Source organism: Thermobia domestica, chromosome 14 (genome assembly GCF_964235325.1).
Source record: "Thermobia domestica chromosome 14, izTheDome1.hap1.1, whole genome shotgun sequence".
Classification (NCBI taxonomy): domain Eukaryota; kingdom Metazoa; phylum Arthropoda; class Insecta; order Zygentoma; family Lepismatidae; genus Thermobia; species Thermobia domestica.
In genome coordinates, this window is record NC_137467.1 from 103,128,040 (window position 1) to 103,148,763 (window position 20,724).

The 20,724-nt window shown below is 35.5% G+C and overlaps 1 protein-coding gene across 1 annotated transcript in view; it reads right to left on the reverse strand.

Moving 5' to 3' along the window:
* LOC145670275 (protein O-mannosyl-transferase TMTC1-like) overlaps positions 1-20,724 on the reverse strand; it is a 2,166,608-nt gene that overhangs the window by 721,346 nt on the left and 1,424,538 nt on the right. Inside the window, exon 9 of the mRNA XM_081738705.1 lies at positions 11,021-11,185. Coding sequence (XP_081594831.1) covers positions 11,021-11,185 — 165 coding nt within the window. The remainder of the gene's footprint in view (positions 1-11,020; positions 11,186-20,724) is intronic.

The window sequence follows — 20,724 nt, forward strand, 5'->3', positions numbered from 1 at the left end:
TGCATTGTTTGCTTAATATATGGACAAACATGTGTTAAGGATGTGAACTGTGGCATCTTTTCCGTACTGCGAGCAGTGGTAATTTTAGCGGGTAGGCACGGGTCTACACAAAAATTTTGAAAAATACATAAACACTAAAAGATACAATAAAGAGTAAGTATATTTTCATTTTTTATATTAATGGTAAATAATTATTTAATAAACAGCATCAACCAGTACTGTAAAAGTATTTTTCTATTGTCATTATTTAATCGAATGTGCATTCGTATCCATACGCGAGGGAGCGGGACTACCCACAATTAAAACCCTAAAGTCGCCCCTGACTACTAGCCTTAGTATGCTGGAGGCGAACTACTGGAAAACTGAATAAAATTTTGTTGTGAAATGACTTAATACGATACCGAAGTAAGTTTGCTTTATCTTTCTTTCAGCTACAATTTCAAACGACTTTCTTGCAACTGAGTCAATCAATTTTCCATTTCTCTACAGGTAGCACTTTTTTTTTTTTTTTTAATTTTTTTAATAGATGTGAATAACACTGTTAATAACAGAACTGTATCTAGTCATTTTTCCGAGAAGAACAAACATAATAATATCTAAAATTTATGGTAAGACTTAAAGTGCCTTATGCAGAGTCGTTTTGACGTATGATTAGCATCATACTAAAAGCCTGACTACTGCAGAAAACATGTTAGTCGGAACTCTTTAGTATCGCACTAATAACGCGTCAGAACGACTCTGCATAAGACCCAAACAAATAGTTATTCTTACAGAATCTGTTACAATTACAGAAGAAAAATTCTCTTGAAGAAATCCCTTCCTAGACAGAATTCCTCGTCTCGAAAAATTAAGCAGAACGGGAATTCCCGTTCTGCCTTAAGATAAGATCATTTAAAATATTTTCTACAAAGTGCTGGAGGGCTTTTAGGCAGAGCGGGAAGACACTATTAAAAGTCTTACTATTTTGGTTTTCTTTTTAACTGCCAATAGAATAAAACAACTTACTTTCGACAAGATAAATTTCCAAGCAAAGCTCGCAACGCAAGATTGAATGAAAATCAACCTTTTCACGGCTGTGATCGTCACAAAAACGTTTGATCAATCGACTGCCAACAATTTCATCTCAACGTCTCACCAAGCATGAGAAAGTCGATGCTAATCGGCTCTAGCTGAGGAAGGAAATCCAATGCAATCGTTCGCATCAAAGAATTTTAAACTTTGTACAAAAAAAAAAAAAAAAAAAAAAAAGATTGCACAACTCCCCCAGATTTTTTGAACATCCCTCTAATTTCAAAATTCTGGATAAATCACTGAATATCAGGGCCTGTTTTCTTGGTTGTCTCCCTTTTTTTTTCTTTTTTTTTTTTACGTTTTCTGCCAAAGTTTTGACCGCTTATAGTTTATTTCGTATGTGATTATGTTCACAGGACAATATATTATGTTTTAAACAATAACTAGAAGGCTTGAAAATGCATTCAAGTATCTTTCAGATTTAGAAGCAAGTTACTCCAAACTCCAGTGGACCTTGCGTATGCCAATAATGCTGATACTGCAAATAGGCCAGTGCAGTGCAGGTCCTTGGGGGATAATTGGGTGGAAATCAGACTAATAACAATTAAAATGTTGCAGCATTAAAAGTAAAGGTGCCGAAAGCTTACCACTACCACAGTAGATACAGATGAACCTGCAACATAAATCAGTCCTTAAAAACTAAAAAAGCACCTATAACCTGTGAAAAAAGGTTGACAAAAAACATACCTCCCAAAGATCCCTTCTATCCTATACAACATTATGAAACAATTGCAAAGGCAGCAACATTAAGTAAGTGCATGATAAACGGAGTAAATGCTTTAAGAAAATGGTTAGCAAATTAGGCAAACTTTACGGGTAGTAAACGGTTTAAATATATACTATCGTCATTGAACTACATTCTGCTTTGGAGAACCCTTTAATTATGATACGGCAAAGAAGATCAATATAATCAACATTGTAAAAGCACTTAGATTATATGTTTGTCACTGTGTCCCTCTCTTTCTCTTCCTCTCAGAGCCGGTTCTATACATTTCTTAACTGTAAGCAAATAATAGTTCGGCGCCCCAATCTAAATAATAAAAGAATAGAAAGTAATGAACAAATATTATTCAAATAATTGTTACAATTGCAAATTTCTTCAATATTTGTAGTCTCCCTGTGAATATTAACGGAAAATGGCGAAATTATAATTTATTAACTGTGGATCGATAGTGAACAAAGATCCAATTTTAATAATTAATAGTATTTTTTTATTATTTAATAAAAAAAGCACAAGATAATACTAAGATATATACCTAAGATGTATTTTGACAAGTATAATTCAAACATAAAAGTCGAAACAGAATAAAACTCATGAGTCTAACATTAATATAGGTTTTATTTACAAAGAGTTATGCTCTCATGCTTCATTAAAAGTATAATTGCATAGTATTTTCTAGTGATACAATTATGGTAATTCTCTTCATTTCTCGTTTTCTTTGTTACTGAAAAGTTCATGTTATAAAGACATTTTCCTGGCTTTCAATTTAGAAAAATTTCTTATTACTGTATCCGTATACATTTCATTGAGTAGGTCATTTTTAATGGCCATCAAAGCTAATCAATTTAATCGTTCCTGAAACATAATTGATCTCAAATAATTCTTTATTAATTTAAGGTTAACTTGTTAAATACACAAAAATGGTAAATGTACCTTAATTGATATTTAGTTTGTCTTCGATCCAGTGGCGGAACTTCAAAATCAGGTTCCCCTAACGAAACGTATTTAACCCTTCCCCGCAAAAAATCTTTTCAGAGCCCCTTAGGTCTACAAAACAATTCAATTCTTTCATGTCTCCATTCTTTCATGTCTCTTTCCAACATAGACATTCGAAATGTGGCAATGAGTAACACAATGTAAGCACAATCAGTGGCGCATCCAAGATTTCTCTTTGGGGTCTGAAGATTTCTCAAAGTAGCCTACAAAATGCAAACATTTTTGTGTATTTGCCCCTGAAATTGTGCTAATTTTCTTAAAAATTAGATCTGGGGGATCCAGACTCTCAGACCACCTCGATGCATCCCTGAACACAAGAACTAATAACTCTACTTTGTATTAGGACTATTAAAGAATATTTAAAAATATATCTCATTCTGAATTTAACACGAGACAATGGATTGATAATAATTGTTACACTGTTATGATTCAACGAGCATATATATTCGATGCTGTGATTGACAGTAAGAGTTCTAAAAAAATGTGTTACGTATAATCCTAATGACGTTTCAATTACAGTTACCCTTTCGAGTTGTATACGTATATACTACATGAAAAATAATTTTACTTAAACAAATTTTGAAATTCATTAAATTTAATTCAGACCCGTAACCGAAAAGGCCGTATCCATTCTATTTTAAATTAACAACTAAATTACTGTAATCGAGTCAAATTAACTTACATTTTCAGACGCTTGTCGACTTGCAGATGCTTCACTAGCAGTAACTGGTATTGACAACTCCCCCACTTCAACACATGTAAGATTATCACTTTCGAAACTTCGTCTACAAGTGAAGACACTTCTTTCAGAGCCTTCGCTTGCCTCTCATCTTCTTTCAATTTTCATTGTTTTCTTTTCCAATAAAATGATCCACTTTTTTTTAATCGTCGGCTATTAATTATTTTACATGAAGAACAAAATACTATTGAAAAGTGAAGATACACATCATTATAAATAAAGAAAAAAAAAGACTCAGGATGGTTCAACGAAAACGTTTACGAATGACAAATGGACTAATACATATTAACAAAGTGAACATTAAGCAGTGAGCAGCGATTGTGAGCCACTGATATTAGGAACTTAAGTTAGAATTTCCCTCAGAAATAATCAAAAATTTCATTTGTAACACGCTTCTTTTATTAGTATCTGCCTCCTCCCTCGACCAATGGACAATTAAAGCTCAGTAGTTTGATTTTCAATAATGTGCATTTCATTTATGCTGACCTCTCTCAACCCTTAACTCTGGTTGTTGAACAGAAGCACTATCTGGGGAATGTCACACTGTTTATGACAACACATAGCATCCTTGAGGACATTTCTTTCTATTGTGATAATGCCACCCAATCCATGTCCTGGTTACTGAACACCATCGTACCTCGTTCCAAGCCACAAGGTCTTTAGTGCGTACTCCTCTGTGATTTTTTATAGACCGACGTAACACAGAACTACTTCCAGAGAACCACTTGCCCATTTTGAAGACACTAGTTTGGGTTTGAATAGATGATTAACGGAGTAAATTGAATCTATTATTAGGCAGCTAAATTGATTGTAAAAAGCCGCATCTCGATATCTGTTACAGGTTTTGTTCCATTGTAATCACGTCGAAATGTGCCATAGTACTAAATTGCAATTATTTTCGGCTTTGGTAGAATGTTGCGGGTAATTTCGATATGTTGTTTTAATACCCTCAGCCGGTGTACAGAAAACAATTTGTAGCTATCTCTTACAGTTTTCGTTCTATGGTGATAAATATTTAAACGAGATATATTTAATTTCAATCCCTTCCAGTATGAGTAGGAACTAGCAAGATGCGATATTTTCATGCAACGCAGAATTGAATGAAGAAACCGCACCTCGATATCTCCTACTGGTTTTGATTTATATAAATGGGATACGGACAAAATCTCGCGGCCGAAACATCGCCGCCCAAAATCTCGCCTGCCAAAACCTCGCGGGACAAAATCTCGCCGGGCCAAAACCTCGCCACCCAAAACATCGCCACGAATGAAACTTTTCATTAAAATTTACCCAATGAGTTTCTTAATATGCCATTTCACATTACGGATAATAATAATAATAATAATAACAATAATAATAATAATAATAATAATAATAATAATAATAATAATAATAATAATAATAATAATAATAATAAGAAGAAGAAGAAGAAGAAGAAGAAGAAGAAGATACAAAACATCGTGTGCGTGGGCTTTCTCGGGTTATTCCCGTTTCCTCCCACTTTCTTTATTCGATCATTTCCTTCATCCTGGTCGTCTACGTCTCCTTTAACCTACAGGACATAATCAAGGGACGTCGTAAAAACTCATATATTATTTCATACTTTCATAAATATTATTAGACTTTTGTTAAAATTTTAAGTTTTTGGATGTTCCAAAGTTCACGGAACTAACCCCGTTAGTTGTCATTACTTTCCTTGTGGAAACTTTCTTTCCCTATAACCAGTTTAAAAACATCTTGTCGCCCTACCTTCACATTGAAATCCTCTAATAAAGAAATAAATTTTTCATATGGTATCGCGGGACTTGGTCAAATACCCGTAATACTTCTTGTGAAACAGCGTCTTTTATACCGTCATCCTTATCATCTGTTGGAACATTTACATTTTGGTCAGGCGAGATTTTGGGTATGGCGATATTTTGGGACGCGAGGTTTTGGAAGACGAGGTTTTGTCCCGGCGGGATTTTGGACCGCGAGATTTTGGGTGGCGAGATTTTGGCCAGGCGAGGTTTCGGCCCGGCGAGATTTTGGGCCGCGAGGTTTTGGTCCGCGAGGTTCTGGCCGCTAGGTTTTGTACCCAAACCATATAAATTAGTATTGAAACCAGAAGTAATAGTTCATTTGATGCACTTTCTGTTTTGGTAGAAGGTTGCATTATTTTAAGTTGTCTTCAGACGCTGAATTGTTTGTGAAAAACGTCTTCTCGCTATCTCTTACAGTTTTTCTTCCTTGGAGCTGAAGATTCAAACCAAAGATGTATAATTTTAATCATTTCTGGTTTGAATAGAGCTTCAACCGAGAAGGAATCAATTCTTGAGAGGCTGAGTTGATCATAGAAAGCCACTTCTTGATACTTTTTGTCGTTTTCGTTCTACGGAAATCAGTATTGGAACTGAAAGTACTAGTAAATTTGAAAAACTTTTGGTTCTGATAGAATATCGTGTATAGTAGCGATATGTTGTCTCAAGAGGTTGTCATTTGCCAAGAAGAGCTTCTCGCTATCTGTTACCATTTTGCTTCTATCGCGTCAAACATTGAAACCGGTATTGAAATCAGAAATAATAGTAAATTTTAACCACAACCGGCTTTGGAAGAGTGATGTAGATAGTCATGATATGTTGTCTTTAAACGCTGAACCTCTTGCAGAAACCGCTCCTTCCTAACTGCTACAATTTTTGTTTTATGGCAGTAAACTTTGAAACCGAAAATAAGTAATTCGAATGACTTCCGATTTGAGTACAAAATTAACATGGGAAATTCAATCTATCCTTTGGACGCTGTTCTTCAAAAATCAGTACTGAAAACGGAAGTAATAGGAAATTTGAACCACGTACGGTTTGGGTAGAGTATTTTGGATATTCATAATGTGCTATTTTACGACTCTGAATCGTTTAAAAAAAATCGCTTCTCGCAATCTGTTGCCGTTTCCGTTCTATGACGATGAAAGTAGAAACCGGTATAAAAATTGGAAGTAATAGTAAATTAGAACTACTTCTAATTTTGGTAGAGTGTTGTGGATGACCATATTGGCTTTACACGTTGAATTATTTTCCAAAAAGCGTTGCGCCGTGTAAGTTGCCATTTTCGTCAATGGTTTTAAGCGTTGAAATCAGAAATGGTTAATTTGAACCACTTCCGAATTGAAGAAAGTTAACGGATGAGATGGAATCTATTCCTTGGAGCTAAATCAATTGCAGAAAACCGCTTCTTGATATCTCTTATGGCCTTTACTCTGATAACTGTAAACGGACAGATGGACTGATGGACGGACAAAGCCGTTTTCTAACACTTCTGACAGTTATCCACAGCACAGTTATCCACAAAACTTCTCTTTAGTTTCATAAGTATTATTAGCAATAACTTACTAAAACAAATCCGTTATAGTTCAAAATGTTAGCAGTGATATAATAACTGATGTTCACAATCAGTTGAGGGGTGGCTCTGTAACATTATCTCTCATGTAACAAATTTGTAGGGTTTGAGGTAAAACCAATATATTTTTTTTAGCATATATACTTTTTATTTTACATCGTGTTAATAATGCACAGGTAATTTCTATGAGAAGTCACGGACGTAAGGTAACTTTTGGCTTCATGAGAAAGCATTCAGTGATCTTCCAAGGCCAATACAAACAAACAAAAATGCTAACAAACCTGCTGGCACACTATGAGTATCTGAACACGCCAATTTACTACGATACAACAGAACTCTGCATTAACTTCAGTGTTTATGTGCAGAAAACTAATGCCTCCGGTATTTAATGAGAGGGTTAGCAGGGTGTGAAACTCGCAGTAACTTTCTGTACCAAAGAAAATCAAAGCATTGCTGTGTAAAGTATGTAAATGTGTGTAAAAACTGTGTGTGTGCTGTGTAAAAACTGTGTAAATGCATTCCTAAGGGGTTTTCTGTACGTTGTGCGTAGCTGATCTTACATAACCACCGTTAACCCAAGGTCACTAAAAATGAAAGAACCAAATTATTAATAATGAATATGAACAGATAGAAACGTATTTTGAAAGAAAGAAACCAATGTGTAAACATACATAACCGAACCTGAGTGTACCTAAGGTCCACGAACGCATGGTCACTAATTGAAGATAATCTACGAAACAAGCACGAAAGCCACTAATAATGATAAATATGAACATATAGAAATATATTTTGAAAGAAAAATTACCTTGTCGAAACTCGAACCCAGGACTTTTTAAGTTTTATTTATAATGCACGTGTTTTACATAACAGCGCTATGAAATGTCATTCGCACGTGGATTACTATTGCTACCGGATCCTTCAAGAACTAGAACTCGTTTAATAATTTTACGAAATCATTTATTTAATCCTCGAGTAGTTCTACATCTATGTTGGTACAACAGTAAATTCTGAATATCGTAGATTAATTCTTGATTGATATTGATCTAAAAATCAAATGCATTTTGTTAAACCAGAAGAGGCTGAGCAATAGAAGCATAAAGGCTGTAAATAAAATTCAAACTTCAAATGGAACCGTAACTCGCTGACCTACGTTTCAAGTTAAATAGCTGATTTAAAAACATGACTGATATGGTCAGTGTAGCTAAGTAGACAACGTGCGAGATTCCAATTTTAAAGGTTTTTGGTTTGATGCAAGTCTGGATTTACCGTTATTTTTTCATAGAGTTTAGCAATGTAAATGATGTTCGCGATTGCCAGATAAATTGAAAATGAAATGAAATGAAATCTTTGAGTTTTACGTCCCACGCTTATGCAGGTTAGGCTAAAGGAGACGGTCATAATGAGAGATGAGTGAAATGGTGGAATGAAGAAAGTGGGAGGAAACGGGAGAACCCGGAGAAAACCCACGAGCACGGTGTTTGTCCACCACAAAGTTCACTTGGCGGGGGCTGGGATCACCAGATAAATTGAGAAAGATTTATCTCATAAAAGAATGAGAGAGAGAGAGACAGAGACAGAGACAGAGACAGAGAGAGGACAAGGGGAAATTACGGAGACTGTTTATAATTAAGCGTTAAAATTTTATTTATTCCCATGTCTTTTGCTCTTTTCTTTCACTCTTCCCTTCTTTCCACCTCTTGTTTGTTCTTTCCATATCTTGTCTCTGCATGATGGATATTATTTTCCTTTTCTTTACACTAACTTCTCTCTCTTAGAATTTAACGTTAATAGAACTTCTGCCAATGTATCTCGTGTTTCTTTAAATGATGCTAATTTCCTTACTCCAAATGGAGGAATATCCTGGCATGTCATGCCTTTGGGCATGTATGTTTTGTCATGCTGGTTCCCCAACTATCAGGCGTACAGTGAAATTAAATTATTTACTGAAACAATTTCATTGGAGGAAAAAGCTATAATTTCTTATAACCCAACCACCGCATAATTATGCTCACCACTGTACGTTAAACAACAATACAGACAAAACAATACGCTTCATCATTCATTTCCTTTTAAAACACAAAAGACTTTAAATTGTAGCATTCTGAAGAGAAGATCAGAAGTTCAATACTCACTGATATAATCAATCATTCCATAGGAAATAAGACTGAGAATAAAAACAAATTAGTGGAGGAAGCAATGTGCCTTACAGTCCGAATGGATTGTTTATGGAATTAGTAGAGTAATGTTCAATGACAAAAAATGTTTTAGTAAAAAATTGTTAGCAGTAAGTTTTCTAAGAAAGTAGTAATTAGTCTTAGTGGGGAAATATTATCATTCAGAATATATGCATAGATTAAAACTTCACTAAGCAACGTGTTTGAAGCTACAGACATACAGTATTCTACAAAGAAGTTAAGTGTACCAAGTGTACCTATCAATGTGTATTTACGGCGGGAACTCGTCGACTGTGATCTACTAGTTGACTGGCAAGTCGTGAGAGCTCACGGTGATATGTGTGGTACTGTCTGAATCGATTATTACTTATAGCGGATTAATGAATAGATATGTAGATCTCCAGCCATTTCTGAAACGAAAAGCAACACTAAAACATAAAGAGGTTGGCCATCCCTAAATTCCATACACATAATGTTTATTGAATCCATTAAAATTCGAGGAGATATATATTTCATATATACTGACCCAATATAACCTTAAGGAAACAATATATTTTGTAAGTAATGAATAGAGCAACCCATATTATGCTTTATTTTTTGTGTAATTATACTTTATTTTTTTCCAAATTATGATTTGTTATGCTTTATTATTAATTTCAGTCATTGTTTTATATTAATCGTGTATGATGTAAAATATTTATTATACATTAAATATTCTAAATATTTTAATCTATTTATTAGTATTTTATGCAACCACTTTCTTTCATATTTAATTAGATTTCTACTTAATGCATTGTAAAGAAATATGCTTTGCTCGAGTCAGTTTTTGTTTCACTTGTGTGCACCTTAGAGGTGCATATATACAAAAACGAAAATTAAAAGATATCACCAAAATATACAGAAAGTGCTCAAGTTCAAGAGGTACACATTACAATATAGTGTGGAGTTCTTGTGTACTATTCATTGTTGGTAGAAAGTTTTCTTCATTTCCTTCTTTTTCTCCACATCAAAGGATTACACCGAGAAGTTTACAGAAATAAAAATTAGCTTTTCATTGTTGCATTGTTATGTTCCCAATGATTTTGCTTTGGAACTATTGGTTAAAAAAATATTAGTATAGTATGTTAAACGTGCAGTTATACAGAATTTTCGAAGAATTGTGCTATATATTTTAAATTATGCTTTATTTTCTAAAATTATTCTTCACTGTGCTTTTAAAATTAGTTTCTTCTGGACCCTTAGATAACCACAAGCATGTTCAAGGTCTCAACCATATGTCTAAATTGCTATTATGCTTTTTATGCTTTTGGATTGCTCTAGTAATGAACTATAACTACCTTTAAAGTAACATCATACCCAAAAATCCCTTCATAGCTTGAATTTTGTCTACATACTTTAGGTTCTAATAGAATATCTAAAGCTCACAGTAAAATCTTTTCTGAACAGAGAACGAGATATCAGCAAAATTCTATGCCAAAACAGAAATGAGTTTGTATGTACTTCTTGGATTATGATACTTCCGCCTCGTTTGCTAGTTTGAATTTATGCAACACGTACAACAATAATTTAACCAACACATGCAATATGCTTCAGAAACTTGATACAGTAGTTAGGCAACCAAGAAGACTCTTGTGGTATGTTGGATTGTATAACGTGCACTTGCTGGCCACTAATGAAATACTAATTTGAAAAAAGGAATAAAAATAATCAGCATCGGACTGAACATAAAACTCATAAGTGGTTAAAGTTGTAAAGGCAGTCTCTTATTTGTAGAATCAACTGCAGAAAAATGAATGTGAAAAAATCGTAAACAAATGAAAAATTTTAAAAAAATTATTTATTTCACTCCCCCCCACCACCACCACCAAAAGCAGACTTTAATTGAAAACAGGTTCAATCTCAGGAAAACCGACCTTTTAAATCTTATTTAATAACAAGCTATCATACCTTATAAGAGAATCTCTAGTGGCCCAGTCTTTATTTCTAACAATAGTTCTGCTGCAGAAGAGCAGGAGAAGAAGAAGTCCTCCGCACAGAAGTAAAGATCTCTGGCGAAGAAAGGCGCTCCACATCAGCTGAACTCCATATACTACAAGCAGCACAAATCCCAAACTAGGAGAAAGATAAAAGAATGTGTGAAAACAACTGCATAAAAAAATAGGTAACACACACACACATATATATATATATATATATATATATATATATATATATATATATATATATATATATATATATATATATATATATATACTACACATCAGTAATACCACTCATCGTATCATAGAATTGCTCAATTATTGGACCTGAAAATGAATGACAATGAAAGTGTTGAACCAAATTGCCACCGTGTAACATACACAAATATTACCCACAAGAACGGGAGAGAAAGAAAGAATCGGATCTGAAATTATGCATGGAAGAAGGGTCCAAGTGCAAAGGAAGATGTTTGGATCCGGGACAGTGGAAGTACAATGCATATGACGAATAAGATAGACATATTGATAAGCAACAACCAACTGAAAGTGAAATAGAAGTGGCTGAAGGATAAAATTCAATCGTATCGGAAGTGCAAGGAGGTATTAAAGCATGGACATACGTGAGAAGCGAAAAACAAAGTGCAAGATGTTACAAGACAAATTAGTATCAGGAACTTACTGTCATCCAGATTTAACAGTACCGGTAAATCATGAACATAATTTTTGGTAGCGGATTTCAGGGCGACCAAAATATAAAATATCCAGTAAAGGGATTCTATTGCAAGTTTACTTTGATCAATATTATTTACTACAGTATTTTAATTAACACACATATATACTACATGATTTTCCTCTTTTAACCTTAACTTTAGGAAAACATTATAGACATACGTAAAATTAAAAAAGCTTCCTTATTCTATAACATGCAATTTATCCCATCTAAATCTATTAATTGATAAGCGAGGTACAGTACTTTGTTTAACCCTGTATTTATATGGCATCAGTCACACACAACCACACACACTTACAACCTCTCTTTCACACTCAGATAGCCAGCCGCAATTAACATGAGCAGGCGCATATTCAGCGACGAAATCTCTTTAAGATAGAGTACGTAATAGGTGTGACGAAATCTCTTACCAATTCAACCCACTTAAAGAAACAAAAACTTACACTTTATTTAGTTGTATATCTGCTGAATACATTTTGTATAACCACACGATTAACATAATAGCCTAGAGCCTTCTAGAAGAGAGGGTGCATATATTGGTTCTTTCTTTTTCCTTAGTAGTCACACTAGTAATTCCTGAATGTTAGTCAATTTGTAACCCTTTTCTATCTCCAGCCTCTTGTTTCAGCTTTGAGAAAGTATCACCGTCAGTGTTTTCAACTAATATTTTTTTCAAAGCTTGGCATAATTTTCATTTTTGAATATATCACTTTAAAAGTATAAGGGTTACGTTGAGGCCACAGATGACATTTTTAAAGTATGATATATTTGGAACGATTTGGCCACACTGCTATTTCTACCTCCGAAATACCTTTAGCACTTTAAGTTTCAGCTTGCGGATGGCGGATTTCAATATTCAGACGAGAGTAGGTCCAGTTTACTCTCATAAACCTGTATATCGTTACCCTCTCATAAACCCACTCTTATATTTTGACTCCCCAAATCACCCCTAGTTCGAAATTTTATATCTCAGCTTTTAATTGATTGATTCAAGGATATTTAAACGGGAGAATAAGTTTTGATATTTCTTCAATAAACCAACCCTAACATTATAACTCAAACCCGCCCCAACTAAATACTAAATTTCTCAGCTCGTACGTAAGATATTTAAATGATTTAAAGTCGGTTAATAAAAGGTTCACCAAAATTTTTTCTGAGATACATTACAGGTTGTATGTTGCTAAGGATAATACTCTGAAATCGTTTTCATGGTCATTATAACCCTAGAAACATTTAAATTTTATAAAATTACGTATTAATTAGAATTTAATATATGGATAATGAAATCGTCTACCTGCTTTGTTTTCTGTTGGAAATAATGTTTTTTTAAGTCTGTCCATTGATCATAGTTCAAGGAAAGTAAGCATCCATTAATTTCAACTACAACTTACGGTTCATAATTATCAACAGGCATTCTCAACTCCATAATCTTAATACCTTAACTTTACCTGGATCAGGTAGATCATTCCCTAATATTCTATCCTGTTTCGTTGTTTTCAAAATAGCAAATGCATTATCATCAGACCCAATTCTTTTAAATGTGTTTTAATCCTCCTTCCCACTTAATCTTTAAAATCTGAACAAAATTCTGGTAAAAGTCTTAATAAAAAACTATTTCTTCATCTGCTCTTTGGTGTGTAATTCCTTCCCATCCAGATACAGCATTACGATTTGCTTCTGCTTTTGAAACTGTACACGTATTTACTGCTGTTGAAGTTAACGCAGGATAGTCTACAACATCTAAAATTTGTTCATGCTTACTGATTTTATTTGAAAAAACAAATGTGGAAAGAAATTATTAATAAGTCTTATATTCGGTTTAACATTATATTCACCGTTAGCGTTTTCCTCTAATTTCAAATGGTACATGCATATCAGCATAATATGAATGTATAAGACCATCACCAAACTCAATTTCGAAGTCAACAAATCGTTTTGTTTATTTAAATTTTCGATAGTCTTTTGATTGTTTAAAAGTCATTCATATGACTATTTTATCCACATCTATTACTAATAAATAAAAATATTTTATGGATTGAATCTATAAAACAAATTAAAAACTTAAATGTAATTTCTTCAAAGATCTTTTATTTCTATTTAGTTGGCTAATGATTTCTGAAATACTATATCCTTCTGTAAACATTTCTAACATTGCAACACATAAATGACCAACATTATTATATAAACACAGTTAGTAATTAAACATAAATTGCCTTCTCAAAATGCTGTATACGTCTGCTACTATATTCTATATTGTTATGATGAACGCATTTTATGAGTGATTTGGTGAATTATCTCCGAATAATTCCAACACATATTTTTATTTCCTTCTCCCAATAGCAAATCCAATGCGTTGCTACACTTTATACGTATCAAAATTAAGACTATCACACTCATTTTTCTTTGGTTGCTTAGGTAATTCATCACCCATGAATACACCTTTAAGGTTTCTAACTTTTATCAGTGTTGATATTAAAATTACTTAAGGGTTTGATTTCTTCTATAACCTTTCTGGCTTTATAAGCCTGGCTCACCACAGTGATTTCTTTAAATGATAAGTTATATCTGTTTTGTTCTTCAAGTTCCATTTTATTCTTTTCTGCATCATCTACAGGCTTTGCAATTGCAGCAGCACCCCAGTAGCAGAACCTGGAGCTCGTATTAAACCTAAAATTGTGGTAATAGTAAATATAGAATCTCCATATTGAATTTTATCATTTGTCTGCATTTCTTTGTTGTTTTTATTGTAGTATAGAAAGAGATAGAGACTACGTTGTCCTTTGGTTAGCTTTCTTTCTTTTTGTTTATTTGCTTCTTGGTTCGCATGTAATCAATGTTTAATATATATATATATATATATATATATATATATATATATATATATATATATATATCGCTAATTCAGTTCCTGAGGCTGGTAAACTTCTATCAAAAGTTCGCATCTTTAGCAAACGTTCTTCCCCATGCTTCATTTTCTAATCTTTTTTCTGCGATATGCCTAGAAGTTGTATCTCTATTATCTTTATAATATATATATATATATATATATATATATATTCATCCTCACGGCATTGTCAAGGCTCTATATTTGTATTTTACATTTAAAGTTGCAACCGGGTGTCTCTGACTTCCGTATTCGGTAGCCCGATCATCACCCCTGTTCTTCGCGCGCAGAGTCATTGGAAGAACTGAAAACGTACTCTGTACACAAAGAGTTTATGGTTGTGAACTCGGAAAGCCTGGTACTTCTGCTTGTCAAGGTCAAAAAGTGGGAGAAAAAATGATGTGTAGAATGTAAAGAGGGTGCAACAGTGTCTGATGCTTGTAAGGGAACATATTCATTTGTAGTTCGTGCACATTCCGCCTGTAGCGCTACTGTGGCACAACGTATATTGTAACTGTATAACTCTTGTACATCGCTAGTAGGTCTATTCGCGTTAGTAACGACCGAAACTATGTTGTCAGCTCTGACTGCGATAAGGCACTGTCGTGCTGCTTTTGCTTTTCTTTTTTCCCCTTTTTCATTTGTGAGACGCCAAACATGTTGTTTTTGCTTGTTGCACGCGCTGAACGGGTTCCTGCGAGCGAAGTATTTAAGAAGTTGACTACATATTCTTGTTTGCGATAGTTTTAAATTGGTTAACTGTTGTAAAACATACGAAAATAAAGCTGTACTTGTTAAGGTATATTAGTCGACGACGTAGCTACTGACAGTGTTGATTACAGATTTTCTCGAGGAAGAATTTAATTACAGTAGAGGTGAAAAGGAGACGTCCATTTAGACAGCCCCCCCCCCCTTATCAGACTCAATCGGAAATGGTCTCAATGTGCAGGCGAATTTTTCGTTTGTACACACTTAGGGGCGCCGTCAGAACGAAAACAAAGTGGGGGCTGTCTAAATGGTAGTCCCCCACTATGTACAATTGAATCAGAAATTGTCGCAATCGTTTGTACATCGTTCGTACAGAAATCTGCAAGCAAAATTTTCGTTTTTAGACAATTAGGGGCGTCGCCAGAACGAAAAAAGTGGGGGACTGTCTAAATGTTAGCCCCCCCAAAATGTCCAATTCAATCACAAATTATCGCAATCGTTTCTACACCTTTTGTACAGAAATGTGCAGGCAAAAGTTTTGTTTGTACACAATTAGGGGCGCCGGCAGAACGAAAACAAAGTGCGGGCTGTCTAAATGGTAGCCCCCCCCCCACCATGTCCAATTCAATCACAAATTGTCGCAATCGTTCCTACATCGTTTGTACAGAAATGTGCAGGCGAAATTTTTGTTTGTACACAATTAGGGGCGCCGCCAGAACGAAATCAAAGTGGGGTCTATCTAAATGGTATTCTCTTCCACCATGTCCAATTTAATCACAAATTGTCGCAAGCATTCCTACATGGTTTGTACAGAACTGTGCAGGCGAGATTTTCGTTTGTACAAAATTAATGGCGTCGCCAGAACGAAAAAAATGTGGGGGCTGTCTAAGTGGTAGCACCCCACCATATCCAATTCAATCACAATTTGTCGCATTCGTTTCTACATCGTTTGTACAGAAATGTGCAGGCCAAATTTTCGTTTGTACACAATTAGGGGCGCCGCCAGAACGAAAACAAAGTGGGGGCTGTTTAAGTGGTAGCACTTCACCATGTCAAATTCAAGCAAAAATTGTCGCAATCGTTTCTACATCATTTGTACAAGAATGTGCAGGCGAAATTTTTGCTTGTACATAAATGGGAGCGCCGTAAAAACTGAAACAAATTGGGGACTGTCTAAGTGATAGCCCCCCCCCCTAAATGTCCAATTCAATCACAAATTGTCGCAATCGTTTCCACATCATTTCTACAGAAATGTGAAGGCTAAATTTTCGTTTGTACATAATTAAGGGTGCCGCCAGATCGAAAAAAAGTGGGGGTCTGTCTAAGAGATAGCCCCCCCCTACCATGTCCAATTCAATCACAAATTGTCGCAATCGTTTCTACATCGTTTGTACAGAAATGTGCATGCGAAATTTTCGTTTGTACATAATTAGGGGCGCCGCCAGGGCGAAAACAAAGTGGGGGACTTTCTAAGTGATAGCCCAATCACCATGTTCAATTCAATCACAAATTGTCGCAATCGTTTGTGCATCGTTTGTACAGAAATATGCAGGCGAAATTTTCATTTGTACGTAATTAGGGGGCGACGGCAGAACGAAAACAAAGTGGGGGGCTGTCTAAATGGTAGCCCCCCACCATGTGCAATTGAACCACAAATTGTCGCAATCGTTTGAATATAGTTATAGAGAAATGTGCAGGCGAGATTTTCGTTTGTACCAGGGCCGGCGCTAGAAGTTTTGCCGCCCTGGGCGGTTCTTTCACATGCCGCCCTTTTATTGTTTTCTTTCTCAAATTTTGCCGCCCCTGTATTCTTTTCTTTTTCAAATTTTGCCGCCCATCAGACTTGCCGCCCCGGGTGGTGGCACGGCTCGACCCCCCCGCGCTTCGGCCCTGGTTTGTACACAATTAGGGGCACCGCCAGAACGAAAACAAAGTGGGGCTGTCTAAATGGTAGCCCTCCCAGCATGTTCAATTCAACCACAAACTGTCGCACTTGTTTGTACGCCTTTGTACATAAATGTGCAGCTGAAATTTTCATTTGCACATAAATGTGGCCCCGCGAAAACGATAACAAACTATGGGCTCTCTAATTGATAGCCCTCCCACCATGTCGAATTCAACCACAAACTGTCGCTCTTGTTTATTACGGTTTTGTACAGAAATTTGCAGGCGAAATTTTCGTTTGTACACAATTGCGAGCGCGCCAAAACGATAACAAAGTATAGGCTGCCTAATTGGTAGCACCTCCCTACTCCGATTCAAAAGAAAATTATCTTAATTGTTTGTACATCGTTTGAGCAGTAATACGCAGACGAAAGTTTTTTTTTTCTACGCTATCAGGTGCGTGGACAGAACGAAAAAAAGGGGAGTTGTCTAAGTGCTAGCCCCACCATGTTCGATTGAACCACAAATTGTCGCGATCGTTTATACATCGTTTGTGCAGAAATGTGCAAGTAAAATTTTTGTTTGTATTAAATAATATACGGATGTGAGTATTTTTAATATCTGCGATCAACGTTAACCGGTTTGAATAACGGTTGCTGAGTTTGAAAATGGTACCTATTACACTAGTCGAAAAAAAATCTTTTTCTCTGGCACACGGAAGAAAATACCTGATTCTAATAGACCTTTTCACGTAGAATTCGAATCTGCAATCAGTTTTTCTCTATCACCCTCAGTTTTTCCGTGACAGAGGTGTTTTCGGAAATTTTCCCCTCAAATTTCTTTTCTTTTTCTTTTTTCTTTTTTTAAAAACCATTTTCACACTTGTACCTTGGGTACGTTAGGTATATAAACACACAAATTATATTGTATGTTAGCTTGATTTGTACTTAGTAAGCCCTCTAAGTAGCATTATTCTATCTAGAGAAATAAACATATTTATATAAAAATATGCTATGTGTACTGTTCATTTTACAATATTCATTATTGCAGATAAAATTACATATAACTTCCATTACAATATAAGCACGGTTTATATCTTATTGGATTTGAAATAAAACATATTTTCAATGATGTATACACCGTGTCAGCATTTTATATCTACTTAATAAATAATACAATAGAAGTGAGTGGTATCTTCTTAATAAATGGACACTTACTTACCTCAACTAATATGTTTTAGTTGTTTACTAAAACATATTCTTCTGTTGGTCTAGAACATCTCTTAAGTGTCCAACAGTAATCAGCTAGCATTTTTGAACTTCACCGTCACTGGTATCTCTTCTCCATGGAGGAATTGTCCTGATGAAAATGTTCCCCATACTCATCACTAACAGCACAAAGTTTTCAGGAAAGAAATGCAGGTGGGAGTCTAGAAAGTGAACTTTAAGTGACATGTTGCAACCCATTTCATTGAATGATTGCCGGAAATCACTCACAATTTCACGGTAATTTGGGGCTTTCTTGTTTCCTAAAAATTCTCTGTTAAACATTTAAATGGACACCAAGCTACTTTCTCAACCAGAGTTAAGAGATCCTCAAATTTTTGGTCACGAATCAAACATCTTATTTGGGTGTCTGCAAAACTCCCTAGCTTCACTAACCCGAGGAATTTTTTCCTTGAGGTAACAAGATCCTGCATTACTTTTGTCCATTGCCCTAACAAAGTTTTTGAAGAGCCCCAACTTTATGTGAAGAGGAGGTAGAATTATCTAATCAGGGCTCACCAGTGAGGAATAAACAGCATTCTTCTGTCCAGGAGTTAATACATGCGTTGGCCATTCCTTCTTGATGTAATGTTCCGCTTTGTTCCTGCTGTCCCATTCGCAGAGGAAACAACATTTCCTATAACCAAGCTGCAAACCCATTAACAAAGAAATGGCGTAAATCACAGCAAACGGTCCACTTGTATTTCTCATACTGAATGTTTTCTAACACTATTTCGATGTTTTCATAGGTTTCCTTCATATTAGTTGCATAAGCCAAAGGCACTGAAGGAAATTTGTTGCCATTGTGCAAAAGGACAGCCTTAAAACTAGTTTTCGAAGAGTCAATAAGCAATCTCCACTCTGTACTTATGTGCATGTCCAAGTGTATCCATCACAGCACAGACATTATTACAATACACTAAATCATTTTCTTGAGAATAATAGTTTTGAAACTCTGTATGAAGGTTTCGAAAAATACATACTTTAGTGTCACGATGGAGCAGATTCCAGCCTTAAGTTTAGTATCAAGAAGTTCTGTCTGTGTCTTGGAGAGTTTTAAATCCCGTACGAGGTCATTTAGTTCACCCGGAGTTATCAGATGGGGATCCAATGTAGATGTGCTTCCTACATAAGTAGGATCATCATCTTCATTTGGAACTTCAATAGTTGCCTCAAGTACGTAATCCTCATTTACCGTAAGATGAGGAAGAGGTACTGGTACAGGTAATTCTGCACTGTGTGGAACTGGCCTAATTGCTTATGGCAAATTAGGGTACTGTACTGTGTGGTTAGATTTACTGCTTATTTCTTTTATCTGTGTCATACAAAAGTAGCAGTCTGAAGAATGATCTTTTCGTTCCCTCCAGATCATCGGTACTGCGAAGTTCATGTTTCGTCCACCATTTGCCCACCCAGTCAGACGTTTCACGCAAGTACAACAAATGCAGTGAGGAACCCAGTTCTTATCTTGGTCTCCTACACAGCAACCAAAATATAACTGATAACACTTCCTCACAAGTGGAGTAAAACATCGACGTTGTGATTTAAATATCAGCTCCCCACATACATAACAGAAATTGTCCGGTTTATTACACACTTCCTCGACATCTTGTATCCTGTAACGTATCACACACACACACACACACACACACACACACACACACACACACACACACACACACACACACACACACACACAGGAATCTACACTCCATCAAATTCCCACAAAATCCCTCTAGAAATTTCCTCATACAAAAATGGTGACATGGTGAACACATCATTGAAAATGTTTTATTGGAAGTCCAGTGAGGTATAAACCGTGGTATATTGTAATTTTCGTGGAAATTATATGTGTTGAAGACCGACCCGACCCCACCCGTGACCCGAATTGACTGACCCGACCGACAACCCGACCAGAGCTGACCCGATTGGCCCGACCCAAAGTGACCCGAGTGAACCAACCCGAAGTGACCTAACCCGACAACCGACCCGAGTGACCTGACCTTACAATCTAATCAGTTTGAGAGAGCTAGAACCTTACAAAACTGCCACCAAAAAAAAAAAAAAAATGCTGACCAATTCTTATGCATAAACCATTGTTTCGGCTTTTTTATTTGTAGTATAATTATCCTCCTCCTCCTCCTCCTCCTCAGTGTTCTGCCATTAATGACAGGCCAGTTTCTGTGAACTAGGTAAGAAGC